Source organism: Bacillus rossius, chromosome 10, assembly GCF_032445375.1.
Source record: "Bacillus rossius redtenbacheri isolate Brsri chromosome 10, Brsri_v3, whole genome shotgun sequence".
In the NCBI taxonomy this organism is placed as follows: domain Eukaryota; kingdom Metazoa; phylum Arthropoda; class Insecta; order Phasmatodea; family Bacillidae; genus Bacillus; species Bacillus rossius.
In genome coordinates, this window is record NC_086337.1 from 32,390,136 (window position 1) to 32,409,812 (window position 19,677).

Here is a 19,677-nt window from a genome sequence, read left to right on the forward strand (position 1 = left end):
TTATGAGTTACTGCTAGTACTTCTTCACAACAAAACATCTCTCTAATGTGAACACAGAAACCCTCTGTGCATAAAATTGCTGTGCGCAACACAAGGATATTTCAAATGGTAGACAACAGCCATTATAATGGAGTGTTCACTGTCAGCAGTTCGTGAAATGTGACATTAACACTATGGCCAATAATATTTAGCACTGCATCTTTGTTGCACCTGAGTTATGACCTCAATGGGCAGCAATGATTAATGTTTCAACTGTAAAAATGTTTCTTTTAATACATTGGCAATATCTAATTTTACGGAGAATACATCCACAAGAGAGATTGAAATTTTATCATTGTGAATTGCGATGCAAAAATTCAAAAGGCCTGCAGCAAATTATTTTATGGGCTACCTCTATCTCTCAAAAATTAATTATTTTAGTTTATTTTGGCAATTTCAATTTACATATGTAATTATTAAATTATGATTTTTTATTGTGACTAGTCCATGGTTATCCCCCACTCAGATTTCACCAAAGGCACAAACATGTGAGTTTTATTGTTTTGCTGTTACTACTTAAATAATCTGCATTTGCCATTTAAGTATTATTCTTGTAACTGGTAGTACCATAGTTATGCATCAATGAAAGAATTGAAATTTTTTGGAAAGGAAATAATACTGAAAGTGTTCTAACACAACATCATAATGTTTAGTAATGATGTTGGCAGACCTTTACCTTTCTTAAATGTAACCTTGTATGGTAGTGGTAATTTGTACTTTGCCACGTATTTTGGTATGTGTGGTAGGTAACACAAAAGTATGATGAACAAGCAAATCACTTGTAATTTTTTCCCCATCAGTATTTGCATTTATTTAATTCTCAGTATTACACAAATTTATTTTTTATGTTTTATGGCACATTAAAAATCTAGTTTTGCTTGTTTGCTATCCAATGGCATCTTTGTGTACAATGGTGAAACAAAGAAACTCAAAACACTTGGTGGTTTACATGCTGTTGTTGAATTAAGCTGTTATTATTACTAAAGACAGAAAAAAATGGGGGGAGGGTGAAAGAACGGGTGCACGAGGAAAGATTGACTGTTGATAGCAAAAGTGTTATATAGATATTATTGAAAAAGTTGATAGACTGGACCACAAAATAATTTAATATCTACCGGTGAGGTCCGACTAAGTATATTTAAAAGGTGTTTCACAAAATCCAGGTACCTAGTATGAAGTATTACTTGATATTTCAACAGTGCCAACAGCATGAACTCACATATTGATCTCCCTAAAGTGTTCAGTTCTAAATCTCTCTGATGAATTCAGGTTTCCACTGCTGTGTCTACTACAAGCAGCAAGCCTATTCAGAGTAGCCGGAAAATAAGTACAGGTAGGATTTTTTAAATTATAAAAAGGCAACAGTTAAATATTATAGACTTTTTAATGAAACACTGCGATGCATATACAAAAACTAGTGTGTTTAAGTTTTTAATAGCTGTAGGGTACATGAATAATTTGTTAGTTCATAATATTATAAAATTGAAAAGGAATAAGAACACAGCCACAAATTTATTTTTATTAGATATGTGATAAGCTTCATAACCCGGAGGAAAAAATCTGTCAAAGTAAAATCTGTAATCTACAAAATTTTGTATAAAATATAAATAAAAAAATACTTAAAATTCACCATAAGTAGAAAATAAAATTCATTTCTTGACAAAAAAATAAAAACAAAACCAATAATAACTGCACATTGTGCACCATGAAAATTTTAGTTCACAAGTGACTTTTTCAGAGAGTAAAATTTTTATTGGTTAAACCTAAACAACCAAAGTCCGTAAAAAATTTTTTATGCTCACTCAATCATCATCCAATACTATCAATGATATCTTAAGCTCACATCACTGATATCTTAACTTATGGATTTCAGAACTGTTTGCAATTGCAGTTAAAAATATGGTGCTCATCATCAAATGTACTGTTTACTAGTCAACAACTCCAATATCTTACATTTATTTCTATGTATTTGCAAATTGTGGAAAAGATGTTTTTAAATGTTTACCTACCAAAATTACTAACAATATCGCAAAATTAAAAAATAATATTTTTCAGCCCTTCAGGCATTTGCTACAATTGCCTAATAGACCCAATTAAAACTTAGACTGAAACTGCAAATTAATTGTTGTAACTCCTTAAGACTTGTAACATTTTGAACATTAGGCTTGTGGAATGTCTGCGGGACTGAGGTATGGGTGCCCTAGTCAGTCATTATTTAATATTTAAGTGAAACATTGTTCTACTAGGAGACTTTTAAATTGTAGTTTTATAATGAGAAGTAAATGGATTACAGGATTGAAACTTTCCAGGTTGCAAGTCAATGCTGCTGAAAACTATGACAAACTAAATTTCTATAGTTAATTTTGTGTCACTTATTCTAAAGTCAAAATTGTCAATTTGTTTTAAAATTATGACATGTCAAAAAAATTAAATTACCTGAGATAAAATATAATTACGTGTCACAAAGTAACCAAACCACATTATCTTCAGCTCATTATGCAATTTTTTTTTATATTCTTGGATACAACATTATTATTTAAAAAGTTTACAAGTATATCAATGTTTCAAGTAAAAATTAAGTAAAGAGCTGATAGGTGCCATATAACGTCAGTGGCCATGTTACCAAACAAATTCTAATTAAAATACAAAAAACCATTACTATTAGTAAAACTTTATTTGAAAATATTAAAAAGTAAAAATAAAAATATGCAAAAAGTTTACGATTTTATTAACTGCATCTTCCCTCTCCCACTTTCATTGCATATTACAAACTTTTGAAGCATAAAAATAGAGATTCTTTAAAAAAAAATTCAAATTATAAATTAGACAGCCAAACATGAACAAAGCTGTTTTCTGAAATCATTGCACTAAATATTCCACAAAGTATTTACTACATATATTTACATTCTAAATACTAATTCTGAAATCTACGTTACTAAAATTTTGTGTGCAAACCATGTACACAGTTACTATGAAAATGCAAACATCAACATGCCCTGACAGCATTGGAACATGCACACTTGCAACTTTACTGAATCTTCATTCGAAATACAAAGAAGCAATGTTCAGCATAAAGAAATAAATACAAGAATGGATTTACTGACAAAAACAGTGGATACAAAACCCTACTTTCTTAACTGTTTAATTTAATAGCAACTACACATATAAAAATCTAGTAAATATCAACAAAGAAAAACATAAAAAAAAAAAAACTTACTCTTATTCAACACTATTCTATACAATACACTCATTCGTTTATGAACAATACTTTCACTGTAAAAAACATATAAAAAAATTCTTAAAAGCTGATATACAAATTGCACATCGCCGAATTATGAAACATTAAGTACAGTGATACTATTATAAAGTGTAATTTTACCCTGTATAACATTTGTGTATAATTGACATCTTGCAAAAAGTTAATGCAAAGTGCAAAATAAAAAGAAATAATGTTCTGGCCGAGTAATTTATGCTTAAACAGTATTCTGAATTTACACATCAGCCTAACTCCTTGATAAAATTAAAAAAACTCAATTTTGTATACCAATGGACATCTTTCAAACACAAACATTGGAACCAATATTTTATTTAACACTTTTGGCCTGGTGGCAATATCGGCAATAAAAGCGTATGTATGTATTATCATTAATTTTAAACTCACAAACTTAAGTATACCAACCTCAAAAAATAAAATAGCAACAATAAGCATTTTAAATGACCAGAAAAAAAATCTTATTTAAAACATGAAAACTAAAAAAATATATATTAAAAAGCTAAAAATTATTGTGTCCTAAATATAAAGTGATTTTAAAATTTATACATAGATCCAGAGCCTATATATAATATATTGCTGAGTAATCTACAAATGAAGACAGGTTCAAACCAGGATTAGGATTTTCGAGTAGAGAAAAGAGGAAACAGTGTTTCGAACAGATTAAAAATATCCTTGAAATAAATTTGAATGCCAGTAAATAGCTACTAAGATAAGGCAGGTAACATATAATTATAAAACCTAGAGATTTGCAGAATTATCAACCATTACACAGTATGTTCCCTCAAAATGGATAATATCCCTTTCAGTATTTTTTTTTTATTTCACGTTCAGAAACAATAATACTCTGTCATAAATCCTATATTAATAAAAAAAAATTATTATAACTGCAGTATTTTCCCTGCAAATAATTTTTTTTCAATCAAATCAAATACTAAAACCAAACTGCTTAGTAATTCTTGCAGGAAATGATTCACAACATAAACTAGCAGAATAATATTTTGGCCAGTTTTTAGGATTAAGAATCCTCCCACAACTTAAAAATTCACAAATGAAATCTACCATACCATTGTAACATTAATATATGTTAAAATACATAATGTTTTTAACTACTAAGATATACTAGTAATATGGTATAGTCACTGCAGTTCCATTATGTTATACAGATGATTTTGCAGAAGTATTGGGAGGCTATCTGTAAATTTGCAAGAGAGATCTACGAAAGCAAATAAACTCCTTCAAAACTTAAAAGGATTTTAGCAAAGCTGTAGAGTTTATCAATACTGTTTCCTACCATCATCTGAGGTCGGATACAGCCAGCAAAACTGGTCTCCCAAAGGATCCTTATGTTGACCATTATTTTCCTTTGTAATTCCACCTCACTCTGAATCTTGGGCTGAGCAGTTATGGTTGGTGTCCGATGCAAGGGTGGTACCTGACTACTAAAACTCAGGCTAAGAGCAGAATGATGCTATTTATCCCCATCCCATTCTTTCTCATTACCTCCCAGTCCACTAAGACTTTTTCGTCATGGCTAAAAGTATCACAGGCTTCAGGATAATGTAAATTAAACTAACACTAACCCAAACTTTGTGAAGAACTCTCTCCTCCCTTCTCTACAGTAATATCTTCTCAAACAACCAATTAAAATAATATTAAAAATTAAAATAATAATACTCATTTAGTTCAATAAGGTATGTAAAGAAATGCAAAAAATATATGTCATAATACGTAAAAGCATAAAACCATTTTTTAATTTCAAAATAACCCTTAGAAAGTAATTTTCATATGCTTTAAAATGCAAGCTCATGCTGGAAACAAATAGGAAAACATCTGCTGAACAATTTAATCATGCAACTGGGCCGATTTTAATAGCTTAAAATAAATTGTATGGCAACAACTTTTTTTGGTGTGATAACACTACTGAGTACCCTCAATAAATTACGCCATACCATAACAAATGTAATGGTTAAATTATACTACAATATTTAATTATTACATATTTATTTTCAAATTGAAGTGCCCAATTAAAGTTTAGGTAAGAACTGTCAAACTAAAGAAAATTATTATAATAATTGTAATAGGGGTTTATAAGTAAAATAAAATAAGTTATTTTCAAATATATCACTGATACTTAAGATTATGGGAGGGTGATCAATGTCTTATCTCTAGAATGTACAAAATGTTACTAAAATTTTATATCCAAACAAACAATTTATGTATATAACTATAATAGGTTCTCTCTTAAAATGTGACAGATTCCCACATTAATCTATGACCACATTTTCAACTGTACAAATACTACACATCTTTAAACACACATATGTACTACCTAACTATTTATGGAAATGTCCATGAATGTTAACAATTGGGTAAAATACCCATGTTATCCAACACTGTAGGCACACATCACATATATCAGGCATGTCAAATTTAAAAAAAAATCACACTGGCTCAGAAAACCACAAATTTAACATTGCTACATGCTGTAACGGCAAATATTTCAAATAAAATATGAATTTATGTCATATATAGAAATTAAATTTAATGATCATACAAAAAAAAATCTTAGCCACAAAAAACTAGACATATTCCCAACACTAGACCCTCATCAATTTCTACTTGGATTGAAAACTATCAGGCAGGAGACAGCAAACCTTTAACAAAAAAATTTCCTGCATTTATACTATGGTCTTACTGCAGCTGTTTTGAGCACACATTCCCACGACCCTCCCTTTAGCTCTATGCAAATTTCAGCACATTGAGCATGTTACACGACACAAATAATATTATGTACGTATTATGTACAGTGCATAGCAAGAAAGTGACAGCAGGAAGTGGTGCGAGAGAAGTCCAAGACGTCAAATGAGCACAGAAACGATTCTTCACACACCACACACTACTCAAGTACGTAATATGCAGTGTGTTGAAATAAATTACACAAGTAGTACTTACATCTTACAGGGGTGCATACGACACAAAAGTTTCAGCTTTGGTTCTATGCATTCTTACAGCTAGTATTGGTATTAGCTACAAAAATATTACCAAAAAACATTATAATTAAGTTACAGTCGTATCATAGTAATGAACACATGTTATAAAACTTTGGTGATAAAGAGAGTTTACTTGTCTTTGTGTTATATTTATTTACTGCAATTTGATGTGCTGCAATTAGAGCTATGAAGAACTGATAAAACGATGAATCTACAATATTTTTACAGCACATCAAAATCAATTACAAAGAAGTGACAAAATATCAGTGTAGCCACAACGAAGAAGAAACGTCAAATTGAACATGTACTCTGGGTACGATATGCTAAAAACAGCTCTTTCATTTATAAGACTAATCAAACTTGAGGAAATATAAATGCTGTGATCAAAATGTTCACGGATTAATAAAACAATTTGTTGCTAGATAAATTGAGATCACAAATTTAATACATCTTAGTCACAGTAAGTCTTGATTTTTTTAAACTACACGTACTTAATCACACATGTTAAATATTACTGCAATTACAATGATATTCCATTGGAAATAATGTTAACAACTAGGAGGCTGATGCAAAAAAAAAATGTGTGCCTACATTGTCAAACAATGCAGTACTTAAATTTATTGAGTCAAAACCAAACTTTGAATGTGAAGGTGACATGAAAATGTGGTTTAAAAAAAATCACCCACAAGATAGATAATTTTATGGATTCAGTATCACTGAGCAGGAAAAAATTGGTGATGCCAATTACAGCCAAAGTGAGCACGTAGCCCGCCAATTAAAATCTCAACCCACTGTCATCCACTCATCACAACATGGGCCAACATCTTGTATGCTCCTTCAGGGGAGATGTTCAGGATTCAGTTTCCATCTGAAACTGAAGTCTTGCAGCGAGGGCACGAATTGCTTTCTCACTTCTGGCCACACACATCCTGGGCCTTATCGACTTGCTAAAGGCACATTTCTCAACGCTTAAACGATGGCAGCAATGTTTACAAATCCATCACACTTGATAAACTGCACCCAAACCAAACAAAACAAACAAATACAAAAATATAAAAACATAAATATGTGTATTCCAGTAACTTAAAAATGCTACAATAAGTTTCAACAACACTTTCTTCTACAATAAATAAGTATCAAAATAAAGTTACTAATAAAGTACAGTAATACCTCCACTTGAGCTACCCCGTCTTGCGCAAATAAGGAGCTACAAATTTTTTATATTTCCTTGATTCATTCGTATTTGTTTTAACATCTTGCGACTCTAGATTCTCCACTCCATCCACACTATTGTTAATTTTACGACATGTTCGTGCATGTTTAACACGGAGTCAACGCATTACTATTCTTTTGTGTTAGCTGTGATAAATGCTCAATCTTTGAATTTAAGCTTATTCGTAAACATCACGGTATTATCGCAGGGATGGAAACAATGTTAAAATTATGGTGTGATAATCAATTAAGTGTGAAAAATTGTCCTGTTGATCAAAACACAGTTTGCTCCTTAGCTAAACTGATGTTTGAGACATTAAAACAAGCTGGGGAGGTGGCTAAAGATGAAATGTTTAAAGCTACCAACTGTTGGTTCAGCCGATTAAAAAGTCGCTGTAATTGGCATAGCACTGCAGAAAGTGGAGAGGCGGCAAGTGCTGATAAAGAGGCTGCGTTTCTCTTTCCAGACACATTCAAAGCTATGATAGAACAAGGTGCTATACCAGCCAAACCATATTCAGCGTGGATGAGACTGGCCTGTTCTGGAAGAAGATGCCTAGAAGAACTTTCATCGCGCGTGAAGAGAAAACCTTCCCAGGTTTTAAGACCGCCAAAGATTGAGTGATGGTTGGCGCAAATGCAGCTGATGATTGTATGTTAAAACGGCTCTTAGTTCATCACTCAGAAAATCCAAGGGCATTTAAAAAATAAATCTAAAGCTGGCTTGCCCGTGATTTGGTAGTCAACTCATACAGATAAGGTGACAGCTACCTTTTTCGAGGACTGGTTTGGTCATTACTTCATAACTTAAGTCAAACATTATTGTAAATCTAAACAAATCTCATTTGAAGTGATGCTATTAATCGACAATGCACCAGGCCATCCTCCTACTTAAACTAATTTTGACCCACATGCAAAAGTTGTATTTTTTCCACCAAATACAACCGGCTTGCTTCAACCGATGGACCAGGGACTCATCAAAACATTCAAAGCTTATTATAAGACATTCATTTGCACATATGCATGATGCTATGAGAAAAAACCATGAGCTCTCTGTTAAAGACTTTTGGAAACAATTCAATGTTTTAGATGCTGTGAGAATCATTGGACATTCTAGCAGTGAAATTTCACAAAAAAAACTTTAAATGTTGTCTGGAAAAAACTGTGTCCATTTTTTTTTTCCACCACTGAAATCCAGGCGGAATCAGCACCAATGCCTGATGAAATTGGTAATTTGATTGAAGAAGTTGTCAATCTTGCGAGACAAACAAATTTAGAAGTGGATAGCGATGATTTTCCCTGCTGAATTCACACAATCAGGGCTGACAAGCGATGAGCTTATAGAAATGCAAAAGCAAGAGCAAGATATTAAAGAACCTAATTCTTTAGACTCAGTTCAATTGAAAAGGATCACAAATTTCTGAAAACATAGACTCCAACAAAGAACAAAAAATTATTAACATGCTGCGAGAAAATTTTGCGCGAGAAGAAAAAATCTTTAATTCGTCAGACGAATGTTAGATTTTATTACACTTTCTATGTCAAAATGACATCAGTTTACGTTTTTGCAATTCATAATATAATTTGTTGTATTATCTAAGATTTTATTACACTTTTTCTTCTAAATCATTGTTTTCTTTAGTTTCTGGTCACAACTAAACAATTTTTACGTATTTATTTAAATGCAAAATTGTATCTCGACTTGGGTTCACTTAAGTACAGGGTATTACTGTAGTACTAAAAATTATTTTTTTATTTAACATACAACTGTTGAACTACAAATTATTTGAGAGATGATAAAACAAACAAAATATTAATTACAATTTAAAGAGCCCTTTAATTTATTTAATTTTTTTTTTTTTTAAAGTAAATGATAAGGTTTTATGGTGAATAAGTTCTTTCATCACAACATACAGGTTCCACCAAACTCTCAATTTAATTTGAAAATTTGGGTTGCATGATGGACCCTACTTCATGGTACGCGTTGAAGCCCAAATTTCTCGTACTGTAACATGATTATTGCAGTCAAAAAATCTGCATCAATGTTCTCCAAAGAAAAAGATTGGGCAAACATTCTCTTAAATGACTGAACTGTCACCTATGTTGAATCCGAAATTCGCAAAATATGTCTGTCCTGCTGGTTCCCAGCTAATTAATTGGCACCGAGAACCATAACATAATTCACGATAACATTGAAATATTAACAGTTAATCCTTTACTGGTGACACACAGACTTTTTAACTTCACATTAATCAAATGAATAAATAGATCCTATCCTATCAGCACCCTGTGTGACATGTGAAAGTAAAGGTTCGTAAATCTTTGAAAATTGCTGGGGCCCCTTGTGCTAGCCTGCCCATATGGAAAGATTACGCTTGCAGAAAGTGTACGAACAGTGAGTGTAAACAAAAGGTTTTTTTTTGTGCCGGAATCCCCACCCTTTTTTGTCCCTCTTTTAACTAGGAGACAGGGATGATCATTTCAACTAAAAGCATACCTACGGAAAAATAACAGGCTCAATATACTTTTAAAACTTATTTTTAAAATAAACTACCATGATTTAAAATTGTCTAGTACTCATTAATTGTAGGTATTTACTATTATTTGGCTCTACTTAACTTATAACTACGCCTGTGCAACTATTTGATTTTTCAAATACGATTCAAATATTTTATTATTCGTATTCGATTTGACTTCAAATACTAACACACTGACATAATGAATATTCAACTGATACGGAATATTAGACATAGCATAAGCATACCTCATGCATTTGTCATTTACCAATGTTCATTGTTGAGGTTAAGTTATTTGTATAACATAAATACCCAGTTGAGAAGTTTTAAAGGTACAGTATAGTCAAAAACATGAACAGTATTCTAGGTTTTAAAGAGCAAAAGTTGTTTATTTCAATGCAGTCTCGTAAAACAGTAGCAGAATAAATCACAAGATGATTCAAAATACAGACTACTTGGGGAATTTAAAAATTGAAATAAACCATTATTTGTAATAATTTTGTCACACGTACTTGTATTGGAAAAAAATAAAAATTTTCAAAAACTTTGGACCACAACACAAAACATGAACACTCCTTTGCAATGGCCATTAGAAGTAAAGACAATAATTGCAACAGCGTATAAATCGATAGACACAATCACTCTACCAACATTCACCACAGTGGCAACTTACTTGCTGTATGTATCTATAACAAAACAGATGTTGCGACTCAACAATTAAATAAGCAAAAATAAATAATTTCAAAGAGAATTAGCATAAAGTGTTTGTAATATTCTTGAATTAATATAGTTTAACTGGCTGCTGTTAACAACGAAAGTGCGAGAATAACTAGGGTTTGAATATGTACATACATATGAGCTCATTTAATCACTATTTAGACATGCATAATTTAAATAAATAACTTTTTTGTGTGATTACGAAGATTCTTCAATTTGAAAAAGTTTTTGGATAGATATTTAGCTGTAGGAAATAAGGCAAATAAAATCTGAAGTTAATAAGGTTAGATTAGCTGCATATTTTTTTTTTTTCAAAAAGTTAATTATTTTAACTAAAATTTTATATATAATATTTGCAGCTGAGTTAATCCAACCCATCTTTCAATTCAGTTTTAATTTTTAATTTCCCAGAAGGCACTACACTCCATATTTACGTTTTGCTTTCTCCAAGTACGTGTTATGTGAGAAAAAACAATTTTTGTACTGTTTCAATTCTCACTCTTACTCTTCAAATTCAATATTCATATCTGCGAATAATGTGGTATTCATACTGGATTCAAATTTTAAAAATTCATATTTGGACAGCTACCAACTCTCAACAAACCTCTGTTAACTTGCCTCTTGCCCATTATAAAACATATATATGTTGCAATTACTTTGGTATGTTGCCACTACTGTATTAATATTTATTATTTATTTTTTATAATTTAATTAATCTTTTGTAAACATTTTTTTAATATTTCTCAAGCAATTTTTTAATTGGAGTGTGTGAATTAAATACTAACCCAACAAAAAAAGTTGTTCGTATATACAAATAGATAGTGCTACCCCAGCTATTGAGCGAGATATGAAGCAACTGTGCTACCTAGGGGCTAAGTGAACTTGTTTGTGGTCTGATTATAGTAAAGTGGAGAGCTGTTAAGTCATTTTAAAAAAACAAACACATCATTTAATAGGACACACCGTATCTTTGGTGTGACTGGAAATTGTGTGGAGGTTAACCTAAAATCAAGAACCAATTTTTAAGATTCAGAAGTAAGCCAAGAACCAGGAGAAAGTAGAACCGACACATGACTAGTACGTTATTTAAACAAATGATTTTGTTGTAAGAAGTCTTGTTCGAGGAATTTGTAAAGTTTTCACTCAAATACATATACATACCTATACATATGTGTTATGTGTATGTGTGTGTATATTATAAAATATAGGGAAATCAAGACAGGACCGAAAGAACATCGAAACCACCACCACCATTATCACACCAGACAAAGAGGTATTAATGCTAATAATATGCATTAAGTTTATCATAATTATTACAACATATGGAAGGAAAAAAAGAAGAAAAAAACTGCTACAGCTACCCCATTGGTCCACGGGCGAGACAACACTTACCTATTGACGGAGTCGCTGACGGCACTAGTGACAGAAGGTGTGTCCCGCGACAAGCTAGGGTCCGGGGACTGAGGTTGGAACATGTTCTGGGGCGTTCCAGGATAGCTCACAATACCAGTGTTCGTTCCACCCCAGCCCGGCACATGGGTGACCAACAGTGGCTTCACGTACCCATTGTTTGACGTCGGCTGGTTCTCTGGTGATCAAATTAAATAATTAAGCTACACATACCAGTATTGGCCAACTTCTCTATTTTTGTGGGGATAGATATAATTTCTCTAACTAATCGGAGGGTCATTCACCCATGAATAAATATTATATTTCTAACAACATTATTTTGTAGAGTAAGCAATATATACAATATGTAGCATGTCATGAAAAAAAAAATTGTAATTTTAAACATAGTATTAAATAACTAAAGGAAAACTATTTCATTTAAGAATTACCATGAAAAATGTGTAAAATATAAAAATATTTATAAAAAGTTTTTTAATGTTTCTGTTTGACTATGTACTATGGTTTCTTAAGTGTCTAACAACTTAAAATACATATAGGCAAACAAAGATGGCTAAAACACAAGAGTAACACCTAGTTGAAAGGTTATTTAAGCGGGCCAAATGAAACTATATGTCGCAAGCCTAAACCCTGGGCCGCCAGCTGGTCATCACAGACTTGGATTAATGATTGTTTCATTTCAACTGCAATATGTTAACATGTTACTATACCAAGGTACACACAACAATGTAAAATAATTTTCTGCTCTGCTGTTTTTTTGTAAACACACACAGGGCCAACAGTCATCCCTAATCCACCTGGACCATTCTTGAAAGATGACCCCTATCCACCAGGAAATTAAAGAAATGTCAAGTGACAGTATTAGGAGCCACAGACTGCAACAGCAGATTTTTGAATAATGAGATTGCCACACTCTTAACTCCTCATGTTGACTTGTATGTAATTCAATATATTTGCATACCTTAAGCCGATATATATACACACATACATTTAAAATAATATATTTATTTAAATTAATGTATATTACTATTAATAAATGTGTAACGTATAAATACTTTTCTTAAATAGATAAAATTGGCACATGTGACCAAAGAAACTAATATAATACATCACTAATCATAATGGGTACATAAAGTTTTAATGTTGCCAAGTCATTTTTTGAATAAAACTAAATGCTAGTTAGTCACATCAAAACATAGTCTACAGTTGCACCAAAAGTGATAGTACTTAGTGTGAAAAATTTTAATAGCTCTTAATCAGGGATTTATATTTGGTCTCGTTTGACCATTACTAACTAATGTTTAGAAATGGTTTAGGAAATAATTTATTAGTACGTACAATCCTGTGAGTTAACAGACCCTTTGATATTTACAAATTTATAATGCATGTATTGACGTGCTACGTGTTGTGCACTTTCATTTAGCAGTCAGCCACTCTTTTCTCAAAACAAGGCGGACGAGGAATCGGCAGAGGCCCAACCCCACCTGACCAGGCGTGAACACAACCCCCTCTCCCACCCGCCTGTGTACAGGATTCCGGGAAACAGCCAGAGCTTCAGCGAAACCCTTCAACCCCTTTCCTGCCAAGCAAAGGGAAGATGTAAAAGAGCGACCTACCCCAGCAAAGGGGCAGTTAATGCCTGGAGGCGCCCGGAGGGAACTCCAAACAGCAGCCGTGATTGCTCACCGTGCTGAACCTCCACCAGCTGTCGAGGTTAGCCGTATCGCTGGAGTACGTCTGGCCACCCTCGCGTGCCACGCGACCAACAAGTCAGAATACAAACCCCATGAGGCAAGACCATTCTTCCACAGATCACATCCAGAGATAGGCGTGTCCCTGAGTGAGTATCCACTCTAAATTCAGCCACCAAGACTCCATCGATTCCTCCTCACGGCTAGCCTACAGAGTAATCCCTCCAGAGGAGAATTTCGCAAGAGAGGCCCCTTGGGTATACACCAAGGCCTGAGATCGAGTAGCAACAGAGTGGAGAAGCATGGCCACTCCTAGCTGCCCCAATGACACTTCAACTCTGAAATTCTACAAACAACATTCTCAGGACCACCTCAGGGGGAACATGTCAGAACCCCGAGACAGTCAACAGCTCGGAACCCAACAAGCTACCCGGACCACCACCTGCAAGGCATTCCTCCCTTGGAATACCTCCCAAAACTGATCAAGTTATTCCCCCAACAGCTTCCAGGAACCTGCCCCAAATAAGGTATAGTTTGCAGACACTATGAAGTGCCGAAGGCACTACCCCTAAGGCATAGATCGAAGGAGTGTCACAAGACAGTATTCACTATTTAAATAACCTATTAGTAGAGACAAGATTTTATGGTTTTATTTTCAGACCAATTTGGTTTATAACACAGGAGATTTTGGTGTTATTGGTTTTACCTTTTATGAAATCTGTTTACTAAAACAAATATGACACTTAAACTTTCCACAATACTAATTTCTCTAAAACAGATTTTGATTGATACATGATGCACTTTTACAATATAATGATTTGTTAATAAGCAAATAAGCAAATCTAACTTTTCGGAACAAATAAAATTAATGTTAGAATTTTTGTTTCAAAAACGTACTAATTCCGTAATGGTAATGTAACAATGGGTAACTAATAAAAGTTGCAAGATTGAAAAGAAATAAACCTTTTAAAATTTTTTTTTGCATAAAATGTGGTACAAACTGCTTGCTAAATAAATTACTTTTATTGAATTTAATATTTAATAGATTGCATACTTAATATTTGTCAGTAGAAGTAAGTTTTGGTTGAAAATGCCGATTCTTTTCATGAGTTTAATTGCATTTCAGTGCTTTGTGGTGTATTAACTAGAATTTCGGTGTTATATGGTGAATTTACATGATTTTCGGTGTTACTTTCGATTTTATCACATTTCAGTCTAGGGATGGGTCGGTCCCGGTTCTCGGTTCTCGTTTTTAGCGGTTCTCGGAGTTAATGACCCGAAACCGGAACCGGCGTTGTTGTAACTTACTTGTCCGGTCATTCACATGGTCATGAACACACGTGCAGGTTACAAATTACCGCATTATTTGTTGCGCAAAATGAATTATCTGCCCATCGACATAATTTTTAATTAACATCTTGAAATCTAAAAAAAAACGCAACAGTATTTTTGATAAACTTTTCAGTTTTCAGACAACAATAAACATCAAACGTATTTATGTGCACGATCGTGATGTAAACAAGAGAAATATGTCCATAGATATCTATACAGTTGTGTGCATCACAAACAAAAACCTCACCTATGATTTTATGTAGTTATTGTAAAAATGAAGCGCTTGCAGCGGAAAATTAACGAAACATCGGCAAGTCAGTAGTGAGATTGCCGTGTTTTGGAGTTTTTCCATGGCGGCGAACGTTACCGTGTTTTGTTGTTATTTGAGGTTATGAAAAAAAAAAACGTAAATATAAATAGCAGAAATGACCTATATATTTTATCCACAGTTTAAAATCGAAACTCAAAAGCTATCTACTGTTCGAATTGTGACAATTTGCAATTAATTTATCTGTGCAGAAGGCACAACTAACTTTATTATTTGGAAATAGCTATTTTTTCATTAAGGCGCAGTACATTTTTTTTGTGTGTGTCAACGTGACACGAAATGAAAAAGAAGTGGTAACATTCAAAACATTGTATTTCCGTTAAAATGTCTGTCGTTTGGGAACATTTTTCCATTGACTCCATGGACAGTGAATATGCATTATGCAACTACTGCAAAAGTCGCATATCCCGAGGTTCTTCTAGGTCAACTTCAAATCTTCATAAACATTTAAAAAAGCAACATCCCAAAAGACTGAGAGTAGAATCTGTGCAAGCTGGTCCTTGTTTTTCAAAATCTGGTTCACAAGCATCTGTTACAGAATTTGCACCAAGTGAAGGCTTGACAAGTTTGGCAAATGTGGCAACGGAAAGCACGTCCATGTCTACTAGCTCAGAAATGTGCAAACGGAAAAAAGGACCTCAGTATCGGATATCTCCGAAGCAGCAGACCTTGACACAGGTATATGATAAAGCTACTAAATTTAAAATTGATGATAAAAGGCAGACAAAAATCACACATCTTGTTGCAAAAATGGTGTGCGTGGATGGCCAACCCCTGAACCTAGTTGAGAACAGAGGATTTAAGGAACTAATTGAGCCTCGGTTTACAATGCCAACCCGAAAAACACTAAGCAATGTTATTGTTCCAGCCATGTACGAAAGTACAGTTAAAAGTGTTGAAGTCCAGTTACAAGATGCAGAGTTTGTTGCAGTAACTACAGACCTGTGGACATCAGTGGCAAACACTGATTTTCTTAGTGTAACTGCCCATTATGTAACAAAGGAATTTGTATAGCACCATCTGTGTTTGGAAGTTATACCTTTCCCCGAAGTAAGCCACACTGCAGAAAATATTTCCAAATTCATCACTTCTTTGTTAGAAAAATGGGGACTACTGCAAAAAGTGGTGGCCATTGTGCGAGACAATGCCCGTAACCTTGTTGCTGGGTTAGAACTGTCGCCTTTCCAGCACACCTCATGCCTAGCACATACCCTGCAACTGGTGCTCAAGGAAGGTTTCTTGAACAATTAAATTATCAATAACTTGGTTTCTTCAAGCAAGAAAATAGTAGGCCACTTCAAGCACTCTGCACGTGCCACCAAGGTGCTGAAGACTTGCCAAATCACTGCAGGTGTGGTGCAGCATCGACTTATTCAGGACGAGCCCACAAGGTGGAATACGACACTGCACATGTTCAAGAGACTGCATGAGCAGAAGAAGGCAATAGTATTGGCTTCCGCAGAGCTCAATATCCCAGAACTGTCTAACTCTCTGTGGACCTTGATGGAAAATGTCATACCTATCCTCGAGGTGTTTGATTCTGTAACAACCCACATCAGCTCAGATCATGTGACTGTTGCAGAGGTGAGTACTTATGTGTAACCTATATTTAACATTGTCTTGTAATTTTCTTCTAGTATCATTCAGTGAGTGACTGGTTTAATTTATATTTCAGGTCATTCCCCTTACCAATCTCATTGAAAACGAGTTACAAAAGCCTGCTCCAGCTGGTTCTGGATTGCAAGGACTCAAAAACGACTTGTTATCCTCCATTAAAATAAGGTTCAAGGATCTTGAAAACATTCAAATTCTGACGTCTGCAACATTGTTGGATCCACGCTTCAAAGCAGCACCTTTCAAAGATGAAGCAAAATGTGAAGCTGCTAAAAAAAGACTGTTGGAGGAAGCATTAGGTCTACAAATTCCTGAGAATTTGGTAAGATTTCTTTTCTCAAATTATAATTAGCCTATAAAAAGAGAACTAATATAATTCATGCTCACAAAAAAAAAAATTTTTTCCCCATTAAGTTCTTAGTGAGTAAATTTTTTTATTTTTTCAGGTATCTGGAACAAAAAGTGCTACAGTACAGTTGCAGTCAGATTCGAGTAATTTGATTTGGTCACAGTATTCCACACTATTTACCCATCAAGTTAATAGTAGTCGGGATTCTGGTTGTGGTTCCATGGCAGAACAGCTTCAACAGTACTTCAATGAGGATAACATGCCACCTAACTGCTCTGTCACAGAATATTGGAAGAAAAGGGATCAGTGCAAACCACTACAGACACTTTCAAAAAAGTACTTGTTTGTGCCACCTGCAACAGTTTGCAGTGAGAGACTCTTCAGCACTGCAGGATTTATTTGCGACTCCAAAAGGAATCGTTTAGATCCGGAGAGAGTGAAGATGCTAATTTTTTTGAATAAAAATCTAAAATGAATTTAGTGTGAAATACTAAAATGTTATATTTAGCATTACTTGTTTAAACTGTTTTAACAATACTTACACATATTTGCTCACCTTTTTTTGTTTTTAAGGAGCATTAGTAAAATTATTATTTAAGATTACCTACCATGCTGTTTTAATTTAGCTGTTACACAAAAGTACTTCAATAGTTGAAACAAAATCCTAAAACCGAGTACTGGAACCAAGTATGGAACCGAGTACTGGAACCGAAGTTTAAAGTTTGGAACCGGCACCGAAAGCAGAACCGGCATTTTTTGGTATTCGACCCATCCCTACATTTCACCATACAATCTTGCCCCTACCTATTAGCGACTGGACTTTTGTTAACCCCACTTAAATGAAAGTATTAAAAACTGTGCACAAACTATATTTTTTATTGAAAATAAAAATACTGAAAATAAAAAAGATTAATTTTTAATATTCTTTATTTTAGTTGCTATTTTTAGGTTGGCAACAATTTTCACAGCTTCAAAAATGACATAAATAGTGGAATGTAAATTTTCCAAAAAGTGTAATTATTTAAAATAAATAGGACTTAAAATAAATGCGTAGAATGCAGGAAAATGTTAATAGTAAGAATGTAAAGAGTTTGCAAAATAGAGGTATGTTTTTATGTTAGTTTCACATGTCAAATATTAAATAGTTTAAAAATATATATATTGCACAGACTCATCTCGTCAAGTACAATGAACAGGACTTTCAAGCATAGTGGGACAGAAGCCACTAGCTCAGCTCACCTCAAATTTTTAAGTCTTGTTCCATCTCTACCGGAAAGCTAGAATAAAGATTCGGAACTGAATTTTAAATGATAGGGATTCAACTGAATTTAATCAAAATGTTTTGAGAATTTGCACACCCCAAATCACATTTAAAAAAAATTAATTCACGAAAAGTGTGTTTTATTTATTGAATCACTTGTCCCTACTAGTGCACAAGTACATTTTTCTGCTCAAGACACACAGGAAATTAAAAAAAAATAGGGACTGAAGGAGAGAAAAACCAAGAGGAAATTTTCAATGTGTCAGCTACAAATGCAGTGATGAGCTCCCTTACCTGTGAATGGAGTGTAATACTTTCCGAAAGCTTGATCCTTAGGAATGTCTGGATACAAGTATACTAGGTGCTGCAGGTCAGATATTCGATCGGCCAAGCTCCTGATAGCAAAGTCTTTACTCGTAAATGGTTGTAGCATGAAAACTTCAGCTTGTTCTGCAATAGAAAAAAAATAATTTCATAAATTTTGACTGATACTATGTTTTAGTACAAAATACTGTCAAAAAAGAGCAAAATTTAATAACCAGATGAAAAAGTTGAACGAAAAATTGTTAACAGCAATACACAAAAATAAACAGAAAAAAAAAACCATCAAACTGATAACATAAAATGTTTTTACAAAGATTTCATTTGACATTCAAAGTAATGACTGTCATTTCTAAAATTAAAGTAGCATCACCAGAACATTATGTTATAAAAACCTGAGAAAATTTAAGAAAATCATAAAATTTGTACACAAAACGCTGACTTACCGCTGACCCACGCGATGGTCACCCCACCCAGCTCGGAGTCAGAGAAGCGCAGTAAAAAGGTTCCATTAGCACAAGTTGACAGCATTTCCTCAGCTTGCTTCTTGCGAATGAAGCCGAGTATGGCCCTGCAATGCAAGGGAAGACGTGACAACCACGTTAAACTAACATTTGAAGAAACGA

General features: G+C 33.6%; 1 protein-coding gene across 3 annotated transcripts in view; it reads right to left on the reverse strand.

Annotated features, from left to right (window-relative positions):
- The window catches only part of LOC134535922 (signal transducer and activator of transcription 5B), a 65,956-nt gene that overhangs the window by 15,913 nt on the left and 30,366 nt on the right, over positions 1 to 19,677 (reverse strand). For 2 of the 3 annotated variants that reach the window (XM_063375305.1, XM_063375304.1), the window contains 3 exons: positions 19,498 to 19,622; positions 19,025 to 19,180; positions 12,141 to 12,336 (listed from right to left, as the gene is read on the reverse strand). In XM_063375305.1, coding sequence (XP_063231375.1) covers positions 12,141 to 12,336; positions 19,025 to 19,180; positions 19,498 to 19,622 — 477 coding nt within the window. Of the gene's footprint in view, positions 1 to 6,554; positions 7,318 to 12,140; positions 12,337 to 19,024; positions 19,181 to 19,497; positions 19,623 to 19,677 lie in introns of those variants that run through there. The other variant, XM_063375306.1, reaches the window with a different exon arrangement.